The 16515-nt window shown below is 38.5% G+C and overlaps 1 protein-coding gene across 6 annotated transcripts; it reads left to right on the top strand.

Annotated features, from left to right (window-relative positions):
• Positions 1 to 174: 174 nt before the first annotated feature.
• rab27a (RAB27A, member RAS oncogene family) lies at positions 175 to 15926 on the top strand. Of its 6 annotated transcripts, none has more exons than XM_054770639.1 (6): positions 175 to 228; positions 8788 to 8956; positions 11843 to 11928; positions 12021 to 12124; positions 13405 to 13528; positions 14914 to 15924. In XM_054770639.1, the coding sequence occupies exons 2-6, from the start codon at positions 8804 to 8806 to the stop codon at positions 15107 to 15109; spliced, it is 663 nt and encodes a 220-aa protein (XP_054626614.1). In that variant the 5' UTR covers positions 175 to 228; positions 8788 to 8803; the 3' UTR covers positions 15110 to 15924. The 6 variants fall into 6 exon arrangements, with proteins under 6 accessions (XP_054626614.1, XP_054626616.1, XP_054626613.1 ...); XM_054770641.1 differs by having other exon boundaries at positions 228 to 297; XM_054770638.1 differs by lacking the exon at positions 175 to 228 and adding an exon at positions 953 to 1175.
• The last annotated feature ends 589 nt before the right edge of the window (positions 15927 to 16515 follow it).

Here is a 16515-nt window from a genome sequence, read left to right as displayed (position 1 = left end):
AGATTTTGAATTAAATTTCCATTGTCTATAGTAAGGGTACCAAAATAACGTAATCATTAGTACCCTTTCAACATAATTTATTATGAGAAATGTGCGTTGTCGCAGAAAGCATGCATTTGTCTCCCTCTAGTGTCCAGAGCTGGGAATTTATTGTGAAAAACGTGCGTTGCGCAAAAATCATGTACTGTATTTGTGTCCAGAGTTGGGACCAGCTTTATCCAGCTACAGGTACTGTAATGGAGTGAGATACAGGTTATCAGCTGGAAACACTCCCTTGCTGTTTTGAGAAGCTACACGGTATTCCACAAATTGCAAAAATCCTATTGTGACACTTTGATCGTGTTTAAACTTCAGCAGGTTCACAATATTTCCTGGTGTGACTCAGTTGAATCGATGTAAGTCCAGTGTAATTTCTGGAATATCTTGTTAGTTTTCTCAATAAAGGTCACTCGTGTTTCTCTTTAGTTAGTTTTTAAGTGTTTGTTGGGAAATTAACGTTTGTCTTCATCTGAAACACTTTTGGCTTCTACGTCATGGGTCGTCTGAGTGTAGGCAATGCTATTTGTGTTCTTCGGTTTTCTAATTTCTCGGTCAGGTCTGTAATAGTTCGTCTAGTGCGGTGACGGCATGGTGCTTCTCCAAGCTGGTTAGTTTATTTTCCATCATGGCGTCAGCCCGTTTAGTTTTCCTTGGTTTTTTGTGATGCTAATTACAATTCTCTTTGATTGAATCTGAATTCTTGTAGGTGTTGGTTCAGTATTCTCTTGGCTCAATCTAATAATTACTGGCGTTTCTCTTTTAGCCAGTGCTGTCACTCTAGCAGGTTTATAATGGCAACTAGCCAGAAGTATTTCTCTTAAGCATGTCAGGAAATGTTACCCTGGAGTGAGTCGGCGATGGTTAAACAAGCTGGAGGAGGAGGAGCTGCTTGCTTACTTGCTTGCTTGCTTGCTCTTTCCTTTCTCAACCCAGCAGCAGCTCGTAGGCGGAAAGTCATAAAGGTGCTTGAGTAGAGTCGCCGTTGACATCCAATGGCTCAGAGAGGACGCGCGAAATAAGGTCACTTTATTCACCTTCGGAAGAGACAGAGTCTAACCTTTTCTCTCTTCTGGTGAGCTTTGTTTTTCCCTTCCAAAGCAACAAGTGGCAGCAACGCCCCGGGGCTGGTGAGTGAAGTAAGTTAGCTATCAGGAAATGTCACAAAACTTTAGCATCTGTTAGGACGGAGCTCGCTTCAACTCTATTTGGGGGCTTTTGAGCTTTGTTTTAGTGACAAAACAGCTCATGTTGTCTATTAATGTCTCTAGAGAGACGATTTTATAACACTGGGAGAACCGTTAGCTTCTTCTGCAGCTTGTAATTCATTGGAGCTGTTTAAAAATGCTGGACTTAGTTGACAACATGAGCAAAGTTTTGTCCAGACAAACATGTCTGATGGAGTCAAGTGAGTAGTTCAGTGATATAAACGTGAAATGGTGACGACAACCTTCTGAGTACTTGTTCTATTTGACTTTTCTTTCATTTTTCTTTCACTCATCCTGCTGCTGGGAAAGAACTGGTTAACAAGCAGTTCCATCAATTCTTAGTACATATTTCTAAATGGTTGTCTTTATTGTGATGGTAATGTATGTGTAGTAGTTACTATTAGGTCAGGGGTGTCCAAAATGCAGTCCGGGGACCATTTGCGGTTTGTGACTCGTTCTTATTGGCTCGCGGCATGTTGTAGAAATCAAATTAAATACTGAAAAAACAGCACAAACGAGGAAAAATAGAGCAGAAAGGCACAATGTAAAGAGAAAAGGCTGTAATGTTGATACTAGTAGTTAACTCATTCAATCACAGCCATTTTTCAAAAGACAACCCCTTCAGTACTGGCCATTTTAGACAATTTTGGCTGATCTTTGAAGACACACAAAATATTGTGTTCTATGGACCTACCAAAAGAAAGGTTAGACTCCTGTCTTTCATCAGAAAAAACGTTTGTTTGTACCTTTTTCCGTTCTCTGGTAATCAGCAGTAGAACATAGGTAAGTTTTAGGAAAATATCGGTTCCTGATTAAAAAAGAGAGAAATCCAGGTTTTTGTGAAAAGATGCATTTCAAGCATAACTTTCACTTTGACACAATTTCTTTGCTTTTGTCACATCTCAAATATCTAAACAACTACACCACAACATAAACAACACAAAAAAGGGTTGTTTTACACCAAAATAACAATTTATTTACAAATATAACACCATGAACTATTTACAATTTTCACATTTGGAAATTAACTGTGTGTGTGCATGTTACACTTCTCCACGTTCTTCCACTTCTTCCTTGCTGTCATGTGTGTTTTTTCCATTGAAATTCACATGCCAAGCTCTTATCAAATGCACTTCTGTCACCTTGTGGCCGTTTTTATGGCTAAAAACTGCTCTAAAAGTGACATCCATTAGTGTGCAATTGCATCATTACCTCTTTTTGCCTCACGCAATAAAAAGGCATATAAATACGTCTGTGGGATCGGGCTTTTGGGTTTATAAAAACGTATAAATAAATTGAATGAGTTAATAACAAAGCTTTGTCTTTAAATGTATGTAATGTATATGTAATATATATATTTTAGCTATTTTATAACATAAAAATTTCAAAGTGGCCCCTGGCATCTTTTTGATTTTTTTGTATGCGGCCCTCGGTGGAAAAAGTTTGGACACCCCTGTATTAGGTGGTGGTTAATGGTGTGTTTCTAAAAAAATAAAAAATAACGACTGTAAATCAAGGGTTCCCAACCACCGGGCCGAACCCTGCTATAACCAAACATCTATACACAACAATTTTATGTCATATTATTCTAAATAACCACATTAAATTAAATGATTAAATTAAGCATATATTAATTTTCAAAATAATGTGTTTTAATGTGCGTGTTTTTTATAGAAAATGTTTTCTACAACATACAATCACCATGACGTGACCTCGTGGTCAAAGTCGGGCCCGCACGGGCAAGTACATGCAGAGGAAATGGTGCAGGCAACGCCTGCACCACCTGAACCATGTGTAGTCAATATGTATTCTTTACACTGTACTCTTTACTTGCGTATCTTGCTTGCTGCTGTAACAAGTGAATTTCCCCGCTGTGGGATAAATAAAGTACAAATACAAATACAAATACAAATACAAATACAAAAACTACATTAACAAGAGCTTTCTCACTGGGGCTGCTGAAAAAAACTGGGGATGGGAAGAAAGCAAAATTCCACCGAAATGATGACAGCACCTCCTTTAAATATGGTTTCCAGGCATGTTAATGGGCCAAAATTCCTAGTGTGTTGTCTGTGGGGTGAAGTTTGCCATACCGTCATTTTGGATTGAAGTTAAAAGGCACTATCTTTCCGTAATCGCACTGAAGACATTGTTGCTGTTCTCATCCAAATACGGTCATTGTGAAAGCCTGTCCCTCAGACACAGCAAATCATCTTCTCCCTGAAAGTGAGTCAGTATTTATTTTATGTGTTTTGTATATTTTTTAATTAGATTTTTTTGCTTTTCATACTTTTATAGTATGAGGGCTGTGATTTGGCTAAACACCCTAAAGTTACAGTGAGTGTAATCACCCACTGCTCTCGCGCTCTCCGCGCACAACAAATCCATGCAGCACACAAAATACAATCCAACCTGAACTAAATGAAATAATCGCATCATTTATTCTGTACCATTTTGCAATGCAACTCAGTGAGTTACAGGGAACAACAAGCGGGAACAACAAGCGGTAACAACGTATAACACAACGACCAACAATGTCCAGCCAATGATAAGATCCTGTTTGCACATATTGACTTCCACAGCCAATCAATTAATTAACAGAGCACGCAGTACGTGCCGCTTCGGAGTGAAAAGCGTGGAGTGAATGTAAGTCAATGAAGTCAATGTCAATGAAGTGTGTGTAGCGGATGCCAATCTGTGCGGCTGCCCAAGTGTACGTTGGTACTGCGCTCTCGTCTCCCATTACGAATGTCCTGAGTTCGAGCCCCAGAGCGGGCAGTGTGAAGCAGGCGGGTTACATGTGCAAATTTTACTGTCGTGTTTTTATTGTGATGGCCGGACGTACCGGATACAGCAGGTGTTACGTCGAGTTTGTGTTGCTGTAGGGACCAGAAGGGCGGTTGAAAATTAATTTTATTTTTATTTATTTTTTAATTGAGACAAAAGTAAACATATAAAACAAACATGGTATCAATTTTAAGTACATTTTCAGGATGAAATAGTGCCACAGCAGGCTACTTTAAAACAGAAAGTGAAAGTCAAATAAAGAAATTAAAGTATACCTAATTAACAAAATAAATGGTAAACAAAATGAAATGATAAACTAGGGGTTTTCTGCAAGATTCAGCTGGGTAATTGTATGAGGCCATGGCTTATTTTGTCTGAGGTATAGAATAAGGAAAACTACATTGTGGAATCCTCCTTGCCGTCTGTTTGAAACCACTCATATACAAAATATGACAGAATGAAAGTTCTCAGTTCTCAGGTTTTGGACAAGTGCCATACTACAGCGTGCACGTCTCAAACAGGTCCAAGGAATGCTCAGGTCGTTTTTGTGTATGCTCAGATACTTTAAAATTAGGGTGACATTGGCTGTGTGAAGTTTCAAGTCAATTTGACTTATGGGGTCAATAATGTGGGTTTAATAGTGTGGTATATTGTAAGTGATGTGGTCAGACAAATAAAGCATAGACAACATAGTAGGGACGCATGTTTTGCCAAACATTCACTCTTTTTTGTGCAGTTCAGGAGTAGAAGAGTTACACCATGGGGGTGAATTTTTCTCCATGTCTTTATATCCGTGTTTCAGCCTCTGAATTGGTGTGCTGCCCAGGGTGGGCCCTCTACTTTTCAGTGACAAAATGATTAGAGCTGCTTTTTGTTGGCTGCTCTGCATGGAAACTAAGATACCAACTTCACTACCACCGCAGGAAAAGGACTTGATGTACTCGCTCAGAGGGTGAGAGAACAATATTAAATAAAATGTCTTTCAAGGGTATTTTAACTATACAATCTTCAAAACTTCATTGGGTACTGATAATCATTTTTTTAAATGTTTGTTTTTAATTGGACAATGTTTCTGAATGTTCTGAACTCCTGTTGCCATGCCATCGTAGTCGTGATCAAAGTAATACTGCCTGGGGGAGTTGTGACACACAAGTAGTACTGGAGGTTGACTTCCTATAGGTGTTGACTAGTCAAACTAGTTGAGAGTGCCTCTGCTCGTTGCAGCCAAGTAGCACAATCCATTTAGCCTCAGTCGCTTCAAGATGCATCACTTTCAGACACCAGACAATTCTATATGGATCAAGTCATCAATCATTATGCCCCTCCAAGGGCTGGGCGATATGGACCAAAACTCATATCCCAACCCATTTAGGTTGAATATCGATATACGATATACAGTATATCCCGATATTTTTTAAGCAAAGTGAGTTCAAACAAAATCAAAGCCAAAAATGCGTGTCAAATTGTTTTATTAAAATATATACTTAACATGAGGATGCCCTTTTAAATTTGAAAGCTTCATGCACAATGCACATGAAAACATTTTTTTATCTAAAAATAGCTTCTAAAATAAAGTGGGCCATTGTCTTTTTTGAAATAAATACAGAAAAAGCCAAATATAATCATTGTTATAACAAACCTTTGGCTATACTCAAATCCTCAGCTAATAACAAAAGAACAAAATATGAAGAAGTGTCCGGTTTAAGAGGAAATTTTAAACGTCAAAAATACTTTAAATTGACCAGTAGTACTTTTTAGGTAAACATTTTTAGAAGACACAAGCATTTCCTTATTTTGTGCCAAGAACACAAACCTGCCAAGTGCATCAGGCTTAGCAACTGTCTGTCTAACTTCATTGTACATTTGTCGTAGAGCTTGTCATGCTAAATAATCGGGACTGCGAAGCTCTCCTGGACATCTCGAGTCCATCGTTTTCAGCAGGTTTTTAAAGCCGTTTTTTCCATTGTTGCAACAGGGACCATATCTTACCAATGTGATAGGACACCGCTTTATGATAGCACACCACTTTGCTTTTCCTTTTGCGAGGAACGCAACAGGAGCGCTGCAGACAGCGCGCAGCTTCACACATTCCTATTATTGGAGTTTGTGCCAAGTTTTAAGGTGGTTAAAAATACTTTTTGATGCTCTGAATTTGATACATTGCTGATACATCCCGTATTTGATGTGTATAATATGGTCTAAGTCGTTCTCTATGTGTGCATGGCAGCATGGTTGGATTTGGAGGAAATGTGTGCATTTTCAGCGACTGCATGCCTCTAGGCTATTTAGATTACTACAACACACTCATTAACTGTTAAGAAAATATGATTACAACGTGGACTCGTGACCTTGTGTGTTTATGAGGAACAAAATAAACTGCAATGACTGTACATTGTACTGTATTTATACATACATGTAACAAGAACACAAGGAGCCCACTGTTTTTGTCTTCTCAGCACGCATTTGGTAAGCCTGAATTCCCTGAAGCATAAAAGTCAATTCCTGGAACGATGATAATTGCAAGAATGACTCGAGAAAGTGATGCAACAACATAGGAATGCTTCTTTACCTTTAATAAAGGACTAAACCCACAGCCTTATCTTTAGCACAATCAATCAATCACAAAGAGATTGTTTCAGTAATTACCCTAGGATTGTTAGTTCATTCTTGCTGGTGGAATTTCCCAACACAACGGAAAGTCATGTTTGCCTGTCTGCTTCCTTCTCAACACTGTGGAAGTTTTACATGTATTTTCATTTTATCATGGTACAAGAATATTTCCGTATTCTTCATTGTTATATCCATTTGTTATTACAGTACTGTGGCGTATTTAAGTAGTTGTAGACTAAATGTTTTTGCTTGACTCTTGTCACTTAATGATATGTGTCAGTCTGAAAAATAATGACAGGAAACATGCACAACAGTGTGTTGAGACACACTGATCTTACTGTGGTAGCCCCATGAGTGAGTCTGCATTGTAGTCAGCAGCCCTTTTGAATTTTACTGGTGTGCATACAAGCCAAGTTTAATAGAAATCTCGTATATAATGTGTAACCCAGCTACCTGAATATTAAACTAACAAACGACAATAAAAACATCTCAACATTGCACGTTCATGCTTGGCAAACTGTTTATATTGTTACATACCCACTGTACACCTGTACATTTCTAACAGTTATGTTTTTCTGTGATGTCGTCTTTCATCATCAGTTCGAAAAGATGGGTGTTTATACTGTAATACATAACTTTTAAAGTGCCCCTGATGAAGGCTGAATTTGTTAATGGGCATCAGTGGGGCTGTTAGGATCCAATGAAGGTGCTGCAATGAAAGATGAAAAACAACAGTATGTGGTGAGATTAAGCCGATTACCTCATATTCTCACTCAAATATACAAGAATGAACAATGGGCTTGACACACAGTTGAGGTCGAGTGATCTGAAGTTACACTGCTGATTAGAAATGCATGATCTTGTCCCACTAGACATCCTTTAATTGATTACAACATGTACATGTACCATAAATTATTTATGCAAAATGGCAAAGAGGACAGGACGTCAATTGGAAGCAAGTTATAATTGGAGATGCTGTTATTTACGACATTTGTCATTTTATCATATGTAACAGCTTAATTTTTTAAACTTTAATAATGATTTGAAATGCATGAAAAGAATGGAAAGGAAGGAAAACGTACCTCTCTTTGACCACCCGGTCCTTTATTGACAAATATATTGCAAAGCAGCAACAGAACCAATGTTGTACTGCAGGGAAATAACAAACTGCTAGGCCAGTGTTGATATCGCTGATGAGCTCATTGTAAACAACAGTATAGCAAGTATAACACGCATGACTGTCACGCCAACAGCTGAGTAGTGCAACCAACATTTTAAAGCACATGCAAAAAAAAAGCGGCCTAGGTGGTCTTAGATCACAGCGGATGGACACATTGGTGCTCGTATCAGCTGTTAGCATCATTGTGAGTGAGTTCATCATACATCTTGCTTTCGCAAAACGACCGTAATCCTCTTATGGCTCCAGATGAAAGGATCAGTGGGGGTCACAGTGAAAGAATGTAAGGCTTGTTTGAACGCTCTTTCTGCACACTGGTCATATGATGCATCGGCGCGTTCTTCTGGCTGGAATTAGTCGACCATGTGAAGTGTGAAAATGTGCTGTTGAATAAATCAAAATTAGCGTGCTCGCCTCCTTCTGTAGCCAAGAGAACTACGGTATGTAGAATACTTTTCATTGACAAACATAGTAGTGAACAATATGTGTCCAAGAATGCTCTACATGGACCCGTGTGACATTCTCAATTTTCAATGCAATATATGCGTATAAAAAAATAACGCATCTCAGTATCTTAACATGACATTTAATATGAAAACCACAGAGAGTAATCTTTAGTATTTACAATTTATGAGTAGAAACCAAATGCCCTCATTCTCTGATGGTCACCATGTCAAATTAAAAAGTAAAAGATTCAAGAGGTGTCACTAAAATGCCAGTGAACACGTTCCATTAGCAGCCATTTATGGGTTGTCTCCTCTATGCTTTGGACCATGAGCCGTTCTGCCTATCAAGTGTTGTTGTATGGCAACTAGATGTTATTCACTCCACCACAGGTGAACTGTGTTTATACTACAGTTATAAAAAAATATTATTTCCTCTCGTGCCACATTTAAAGACTTTTCAGCAATTTTTGAAAATGGCAATGTTCTGATTTTTTTTTTTTCACGTATCCTGTGTGTGTTTTAGAAATCAAGCTCTCACCATGTCTGATGGGGAATATGATTACCTCATCAAGTTCCTAGCCCTGGGCGACTCTGGTGTGGGAAAGACCAGTTTCCTCTACCAATACACTGATGGCAAGTTCAATTCCAAGTTCATCACCACTGTCGGTATCGACTTTAGAGAAAAACGAGTGGTAAGCTAAGGCTCTTTTCTTCAAGTATGAAAGCATTTAGGTGATAGAATATTTTTTTTGTATAGGAATCATGTATATTCTTTTTTTATGACTTCTTGTTTTATCTGCTCCCTCTTTTGGACCAAATAGGGGCACCTAAAAGCAACATGTTGTTAGCTCTCTCCCATGAACATCCCCTTCTTCCTGTTTTTACTCTTGTGTAATGTCTGTGTATCTATCAAACTGTCCATCCACAGCTATCCATGTGGTTTATGTTGTGTATGTTGTTAACGCACGTCAGTTGGAATACTGGCTAACACTGTTAACGAGGGGTGTCCTAATCTGATATTGATATCAGATATCAGTCCATATCAGCCAAAGAAAGAGTATCAGATTACAGTCATCCCTTGCTTATTGTGGTTAATTGGTTCCAAGACTAGAGTTAGACGGATATGGGTTTTTTAGGAACGATACCGATTATCAGTAGTTAAGGAGCCCGAGAACCGATATTTGGAGCTGATATTCATTTGCAGTTAAAGTGTAAAAATTGGTGTAAAAATGTTGAATAATACAAACACTTTTAACACGTTTAACTGCCTAAAGCATGTTTATTTAACCAAACAAATAGAAAAAAAGCTCCAGAAGAGCATAGTTCCTAGACTCATAAGCATCTCTGAAGTTTAGACGTTGAATAAAAACTGAAACTGTTTCCATAGTAAACAAAGTAACATTTATATATAATTTAGTTTTGTTTTAAGTTCCAACACAACAAAAGTACAGGGAGTTAACAAGCTCAGCAGCAACTCTTGTAAAGTTAAAGAAAAACATATGTAGTAGCTCCCTGAATTTTTTCAGCCTTCATCTTAGCGTACTTCCCTGCAACAAAACAAGACTGTATTGAATTTCTTACTCTCTCTCACAATCACACACAGAGGCTTCTACAATCACGGACTGTTTCCACATTGATATTACCAACAGCATTGTTTCAAGTGATTCACAGACATATTGGGAGGTACTACTTGCTTGCTTGCTTAACCAATTAGATGGCGCCATGGGTGGAGCAATGCTGGAGACAGAAGTCGCAGCCGGCAGGAGAGAGAGAGGCGCAGCTGTATCTGAGCCGAAATAACCCAGTTTTAAATTGTTTTCTTGATATCTGCCCGTCGCATTTTAAGGTCGATACCGATGTACGTCAAAATTCCAAATATCGGCCCCGATTATCGGCCCAGCCGATATATCACTCGACCACTATTCCAGATCCAACTGTGGTAAGTGGATTTCCGCGAAGTAGGATTCAATATTAATAAACAAACATTTTCATAGTTACAGCATAGAAAACCTGTTTATGACTTTATAAATACAATCTTTACCATTTAGAGCCTCCAATTTAACTACCGTATTCTAAATTTAAGGGTATAAAACGGAGTGGTGAATAAGGATAAAGAAATCAAAAACCTGTATTTAATTAATTACCTCTAATTAAAAAGAAACCAAAAATCATGTCGGATGCCATGGCTGACTCCATGCAGTGTGACAGTAATCTAATGTCATGTCTCAACAATGAAACATTACTGACGCTTAGTGGCCAGAATACTACATATACAGTACCTTTGTCTTTCAATATTTATTGACTAATAATACGGCATAGTCAACCACGAAACAGTGATCATTTATTAATTAATTTTTGAAAAACAGCGATAGAGCGAGGGAGCGATAATCAAACCTCGATATTGCGAGAGACTACTGTATATCGGCCTGCATCTAAAATCTCAAATATCAGCACTCCAATACAAGCAGTCCATTCCACACTCTGCTCCAATACTTTTACTTTTAGCCATCGCCCGAATATAGCCCACATGATCACAACAGCTTGCGCTAATGTGCTAACAAAGTACCAAGGAGCAGGAGCGACATCCAAGACGGTGCAGGTGAGTGCAAGACCATAAAAGTGAATGAACAAACCTCCAGCCCCCCTAAACCAACCAAACCCCCCAACCAGCCAACGTTGTCCAAAACATCTGCAAAGCATGAGAAAGTGAGTTTTTCTTATACCTGCAGCTGCTGACTGTTGTTCTCTATTTGAATAATATAACTTAATCAAACCTTTTCTAAGACTACACACTGCAAACAAGTTATAAAAAAAAAAGTATGAATCAGAACTATGGGATCGGATTGATGTTGGTATCGGCCAATGCGAGACTGCAATGTCGCTATCGTATCGGAACTGAAAATGTTTTATCGGGACACCCCTGTTGGTAACAGAAGGCAGCAACCTCCTACCATCAGCAAACACCTGAGCAGGGCTAATATTTACTTTGCTCCAGTACTTCTACAATCAATCACTGAAATGTCCATCATTTCCCACCTCTTTAAAGATTTCCAAATCAAATAATGCTCACATATACATATCTGTAAAGCCGTTAGATTTGTCGCCAGTAGCTTTTGAGAAAATGGGTAAAACCAATGGGTTTGGAATGTCGCCAGATTTAGCGACAAAGTCGCCAAGTTGGCAACACTGCGTCTGGGGCGTTGGCGGAAGATGCCACCCAATGCAATCCTGGCACACCACCTCCCATACAAAGGTTCCACCATGAATGCTGCCCCCACTGCATAATATTCTTTTTTCTATTTTCACAGTATCTATGACAAAAATACTAATTTTACACTTGTTGAGTTAAATCAACAAAAAATGATTTGCCATACTTTTTGGGTGAATGACAAAAACAATACGGCACGGCCAAGCTGAAATGTCACTTTTTTGCAAAATAAAGATGGTATGAAATGCTAGCGTGCCTTATAGCTGGTGTGTAGCTCAATACTGTATATACTTCATTATTACTGCACTCGTGAAGTGAGATTGTGGTGATTAATGGTGAAAGGTGTTGCAGTAAATGTGTTTTCTAACAGACATACAACTCTACAAGTCCCGATGGCTCATCAGGTCGAACACAGAAGATCCACATGCAGCTGTGGGACACGGCAGGACAGGAGAGGTGTGTGTTACACAAACACTTTGTCAGTCTCCTCAATGGTAAATTAACTCCAGTTGTGTTTTGATTATTAATTTTTTTTGTTTTATTATCAGGTTTCGGAGTTTGACCACTGCCTTTTTCAGGGATGCCATGGGTTTCCTTCTGCTGTTTGACCTCACCAATGAACAAAGTTTCCTCAATGTCCGAAACTGGATGAGTAGGTCAACACACACACACACACACACATTTTTAGATGTTATTTAAATAAAGTTTTTTCACTGATATTCGCCCTTACTTAGTATAAAATTGCACTCAGTCTGTAATACTTAATAATAAAAATGAAGAAACAACTACAAACCTGAAAGTTGCTCCTGATTCTGTGTCACCTTTGTACATTTCTTCTTTAATATACGGTATTTACAAGTATTCTAAGTAGGGATGCACGATATTTTTACCAACGCATAGGCACGAAATTTAAGGTGGAACGGTCATAGTTGGCACAAAATTTAACGGGGGCGGAAGTCTTGAGCAATGCACGTGTATCCACATGGTCTGTTTTTTGTGACACTTCTAATGTGAAAACATTTTAGGTAAGACACTGCCTTTACATGACACTCACTATTGCATTTGTGAAACTTTTATTTGGTTTGTGAAAATGCACACACACTATTAAGACGCTTATTTAGCACCCACTCCATGTTAGACCTCATCCACTTTAAAAGCCACAAGGCTCAGACTTCTCAAACTTGGACTGGACTAATCTACAGACCCCAGAGGTTCAAGATTTGACAAGTCCAGATTTGACAAGTCTGAGCATTGTGGTTTTTAAAGTGGACCAGGTCCAATATGGACTAGAGCTGGAAAACATAGAGAAGTGTACCTTTATTGGATTTTCACAAATAGAATAAAGGTTTCACAAATCACAAACTGTGTTTTCATGAACCCCCAAGGTCAGTAGATTAATCCAGTCCACGTTTGACAAGTCTGAATCTTGTGATTTTTAAAGTGGACCAGGTCTAATATTCAGTGGGTGCTAAATAACAGTCCAAATATGTGCCGTTATTGCATTTTCACAAATCAAATAAAAGTTTCACAAATACAACAGTGAGCGTCAGATAAAGGCAATGTCTTACCTAAAATGTTTTCACATTTGAAGTGTCACAAAAGACAGACCATCAGGGCACACTCGCATAGCTCAATACGTCCGTCCCACCTTAAATTTCCCTTTAAGTGCGAATCGGAAGCTAACTTCAGCGTCGTGACTTCAGGGCAGGTGTGTGCCACGTCACAGAAAAGGAGCGCTTGATTTTGTTACCTTAGCCCAGAAACACCGGTGATCAGTTATCTGACCTATTTTTAATGTTACTGGATTTGTCAGCATGATGTCAGAATTCCTCATATTGGTCTTATAATTATTGGACCGATAATTAATGTGCACCCCTAATTGTAAGTGATGTCGATTATGTGACATAAAGTAAATAATATTGTTTCTGTCAGGCCAGTTACAGGTGCATGCCTACTGCGAAAACCCAGACGTGATTCTGTGTGGCAACAAATGTGACCTGTCTGAACAAAGAGTCGTGAGGGAGGATGAAGCCCGAGACCTGGCAGAAAAGTACGGGTAGGTCTCACTCATTTGCACACGAAAACCTCTCCCAGGAAGATTTACCAATGAGGCAGTGGCCAACTTGTTTGCTAAAGTCAATGAGAAGAAAAACGTCAGACTCTATTGGCCCTCCTGGAAAAGTCAATATTTGTCCACATGTGTAAAGTATCCTACCCTGGCACACCTGTACTGAAAAGCAAACAATGTAATGGATGAGAACTGCATGAAGTGTTTTAAAAGGATTCTGGAGAAGATTAAACGCAAGCCTGTTTGTCTTACCTAGGCAGGGGCACACATCATTAACAAATAAGGTTTGCTTTGTATCTTCAGTAATGGTAGCCTCTAAAGCCACCTTGACACTTGCACAAATGTTGTCCCCGTAATGGCATGCAATTTTGAGTGCCAATTAGTAAATACATTGTGAACTGGTGTGAAGTACTATGTGTAAACTGTGCGAGGCTGCATGCCAGTGCGCGAAGAAATATTTGAAATGTTTTTTTTCTAGCACGCATAATCTTTGTGCCACTTGCGCAATCTCAACCTACTCCCAAACATTGCAGCCAGCGCGTATCAACGCGTGTTACTTTCTGACTCTACACGCATAGATTTTACGCACTCTGCAGTGCGTAAAAGCGTGCTTGGTCCCGGCATTCCCCCAAGACGTCAGCAAACAATACTGCTACATGATGCCTCCCAAGAAGACAACCAGAGGGAGCGCAAGGCCAACAGTACCCAGGCAAGAAACTGAGACATAAGGAGAATCGGAAGTTGCAGAGAGGGATATTTCTCCCTCATGCCCCTCCACAATAGTACTGCAGCTGCTAGATAATATAGACACCTTTTCTTTTCTGCAATGAGATCCTCTTCTCTGGAGTTGAACATCTTGTAGGTCCCTTGCAAATAGAGGAATTAATGAAGCTAGGGGTGATGCCTGCTATAGTGTGGCATCACACGAGACAAAGCGGGACCAAATAATGCCACGACTGCTTCACGAACGTGCGAAGTGGTGGTGACAATGCATACCCATGCAAGAACAATACATGTTGCACGTACTTCGTCATACACTAGACGTAAACAGTACTTGACTTAGGTGTACATAAATCTTGCGGTAGCGTTGCCTTTCATGCCAATGCGCGCACTATTTTCGGTCACGAATTGTGTACCAAGCGCGTATCTTTTTTGTGAACAGTGCGCAAACTAGTCTTCATGCTTTCAGGCATGCCATCTAAATGACGTGTGTTGTCACGGCGAATTGTGTGACAATGTGGAGTCAAAATTTGTGCAAGTGTCAAGATGGCTTAAGATGAGTCAAATGCACGTTTTTCACGTATTAATCCACGTATTAATCCAGATGTTAAATGCAGATAACATTCTTTGTGTTGCTCCCTGATGTTCAACAGAATCCCTTACTTTGAGACGAGTGCAGCAAATGGCCACAACGTCAACGAGGCCGTGGACATCCTACTCGACCTCATCATGAAGAGGATGGAACGATGCGTGGATAAGTCCTGGATCCCCGACGGCACCTTCAGAACGAATGGACCCAACAATGCAGACTTGGCAGAGAGCTCAAACAAAGGCAAATGTGCATGTTAGAAAGTGGAAGAGTCCTTTAAATTAAATAGGAAGGTGATGTTGTGTCAGTTTTAGGTTAAACATGCAAATTGGTCACCCATACACCTGATGATTGGTGTTACCTGCTGTATAGTATGTCACTTATGTGCCTTTGGAATAATAGTTGGACTTTTGTGACTTTGTTGCTTGCTTGAGAGTGGGGATATTTGTTTACCATAATGCTAAAAGGTAAAGAGGCAACATTAGTCATATACTGTATGTGCTTTGTAATTATTTGGCACAACATTCCACAACAATAAGCAGCAATTGTGTTCTGTAAGTAATACAGAAATATAGATAAATGCTGTATGTCAACAATAATACAATTCATATTATTTGCATTTGTATTATTTGATTGTTTAGATTTTTTTATGAGGTTCTGAGTAAAAAAAAAAAGTCATAATATAATAATTCAGTTATACAAAGGTTCATTGGGAAGCAATTTGTATTTGCAGGGTGCATTTCAAATACGTCAGAATGTTCATGAACTTTGCGTATTCTATATTCTAGTTGTTTCATTGACATGAATGGTATTTACACTTACCTGTAGTTAAACACTGAAATGCAATTGTTGTCCAAAATGTTTTTTAGTTGCGTTTTTTTCTGTCCATAAACTGTGACACATATGCATAAAAAGTACACGTTTTTTTCTCAAAATATGATTTTAATCTACTGATTTAAATATAGTTAATTTTGTGCCATTAGAATTTGAATTGATCTATTGAATGAATACCAATTTGTGCCATAATTTGAGAACATTATGCATTTTTTTAAAATAAAGAAAACAAATATTTGTATTTATTTATAATGAACTTGAATAAAATGAATTTGAATAAAAAATTGTGAATTATTTTCTCTTTAGAATTATTTAAAAAACATACAATAAAGATCATTATAAATGTGGGTAATACTGTCAGCATTCAGCATCCATTTTTATATACCATACCCATAGTCCAAGTGGACAATTTATAGGCCCTCTTTTCTTTGTTCCACGAATTGTTTTACTTTTTTTCACTACTGAAAAAATACAAAAGCATTTGCTAGGAAGATATGTTTGGATTGATGGTATTTCCCTGTTTAGGAAATCCATCATTGCACTCTACTTATAGTTGTTTACATTGAACTATAACTGCATTTTATGTGTTTTATTCTACTTATGTATGTTACACGTAACCGAATATGACGTTTACGTCTGCGCTACGTGCATTGCGTAAGTTTTTACGTAGCTCAGTCTTGCTGGATCTCATAAAACGATAGCAACATCCCCATGTTAACGGGGTGTTTTAAAAAGATTAACAAGAGTCCCTTATAAAATGACCTCCCAACATATTACATATATGAAGTGTGGTTATTGACCATTTATGTTCATACATTAAAAAAATAACTAC

Source organism: Dunckerocampus dactyliophorus, chromosome 3 (genome assembly GCF_027744805.1).
Source record: "Dunckerocampus dactyliophorus isolate RoL2022-P2 chromosome 3, RoL_Ddac_1.1, whole genome shotgun sequence".
Taxonomy (NCBI): Eukaryota; Metazoa; Chordata; class Actinopteri; order Syngnathiformes; family Syngnathidae; genus Dunckerocampus; species Dunckerocampus dactyliophorus.
Note: the sequence above shows the minus strand (reverse complement) of the source record. Positions and strands in the feature narration are given on the sequence as shown.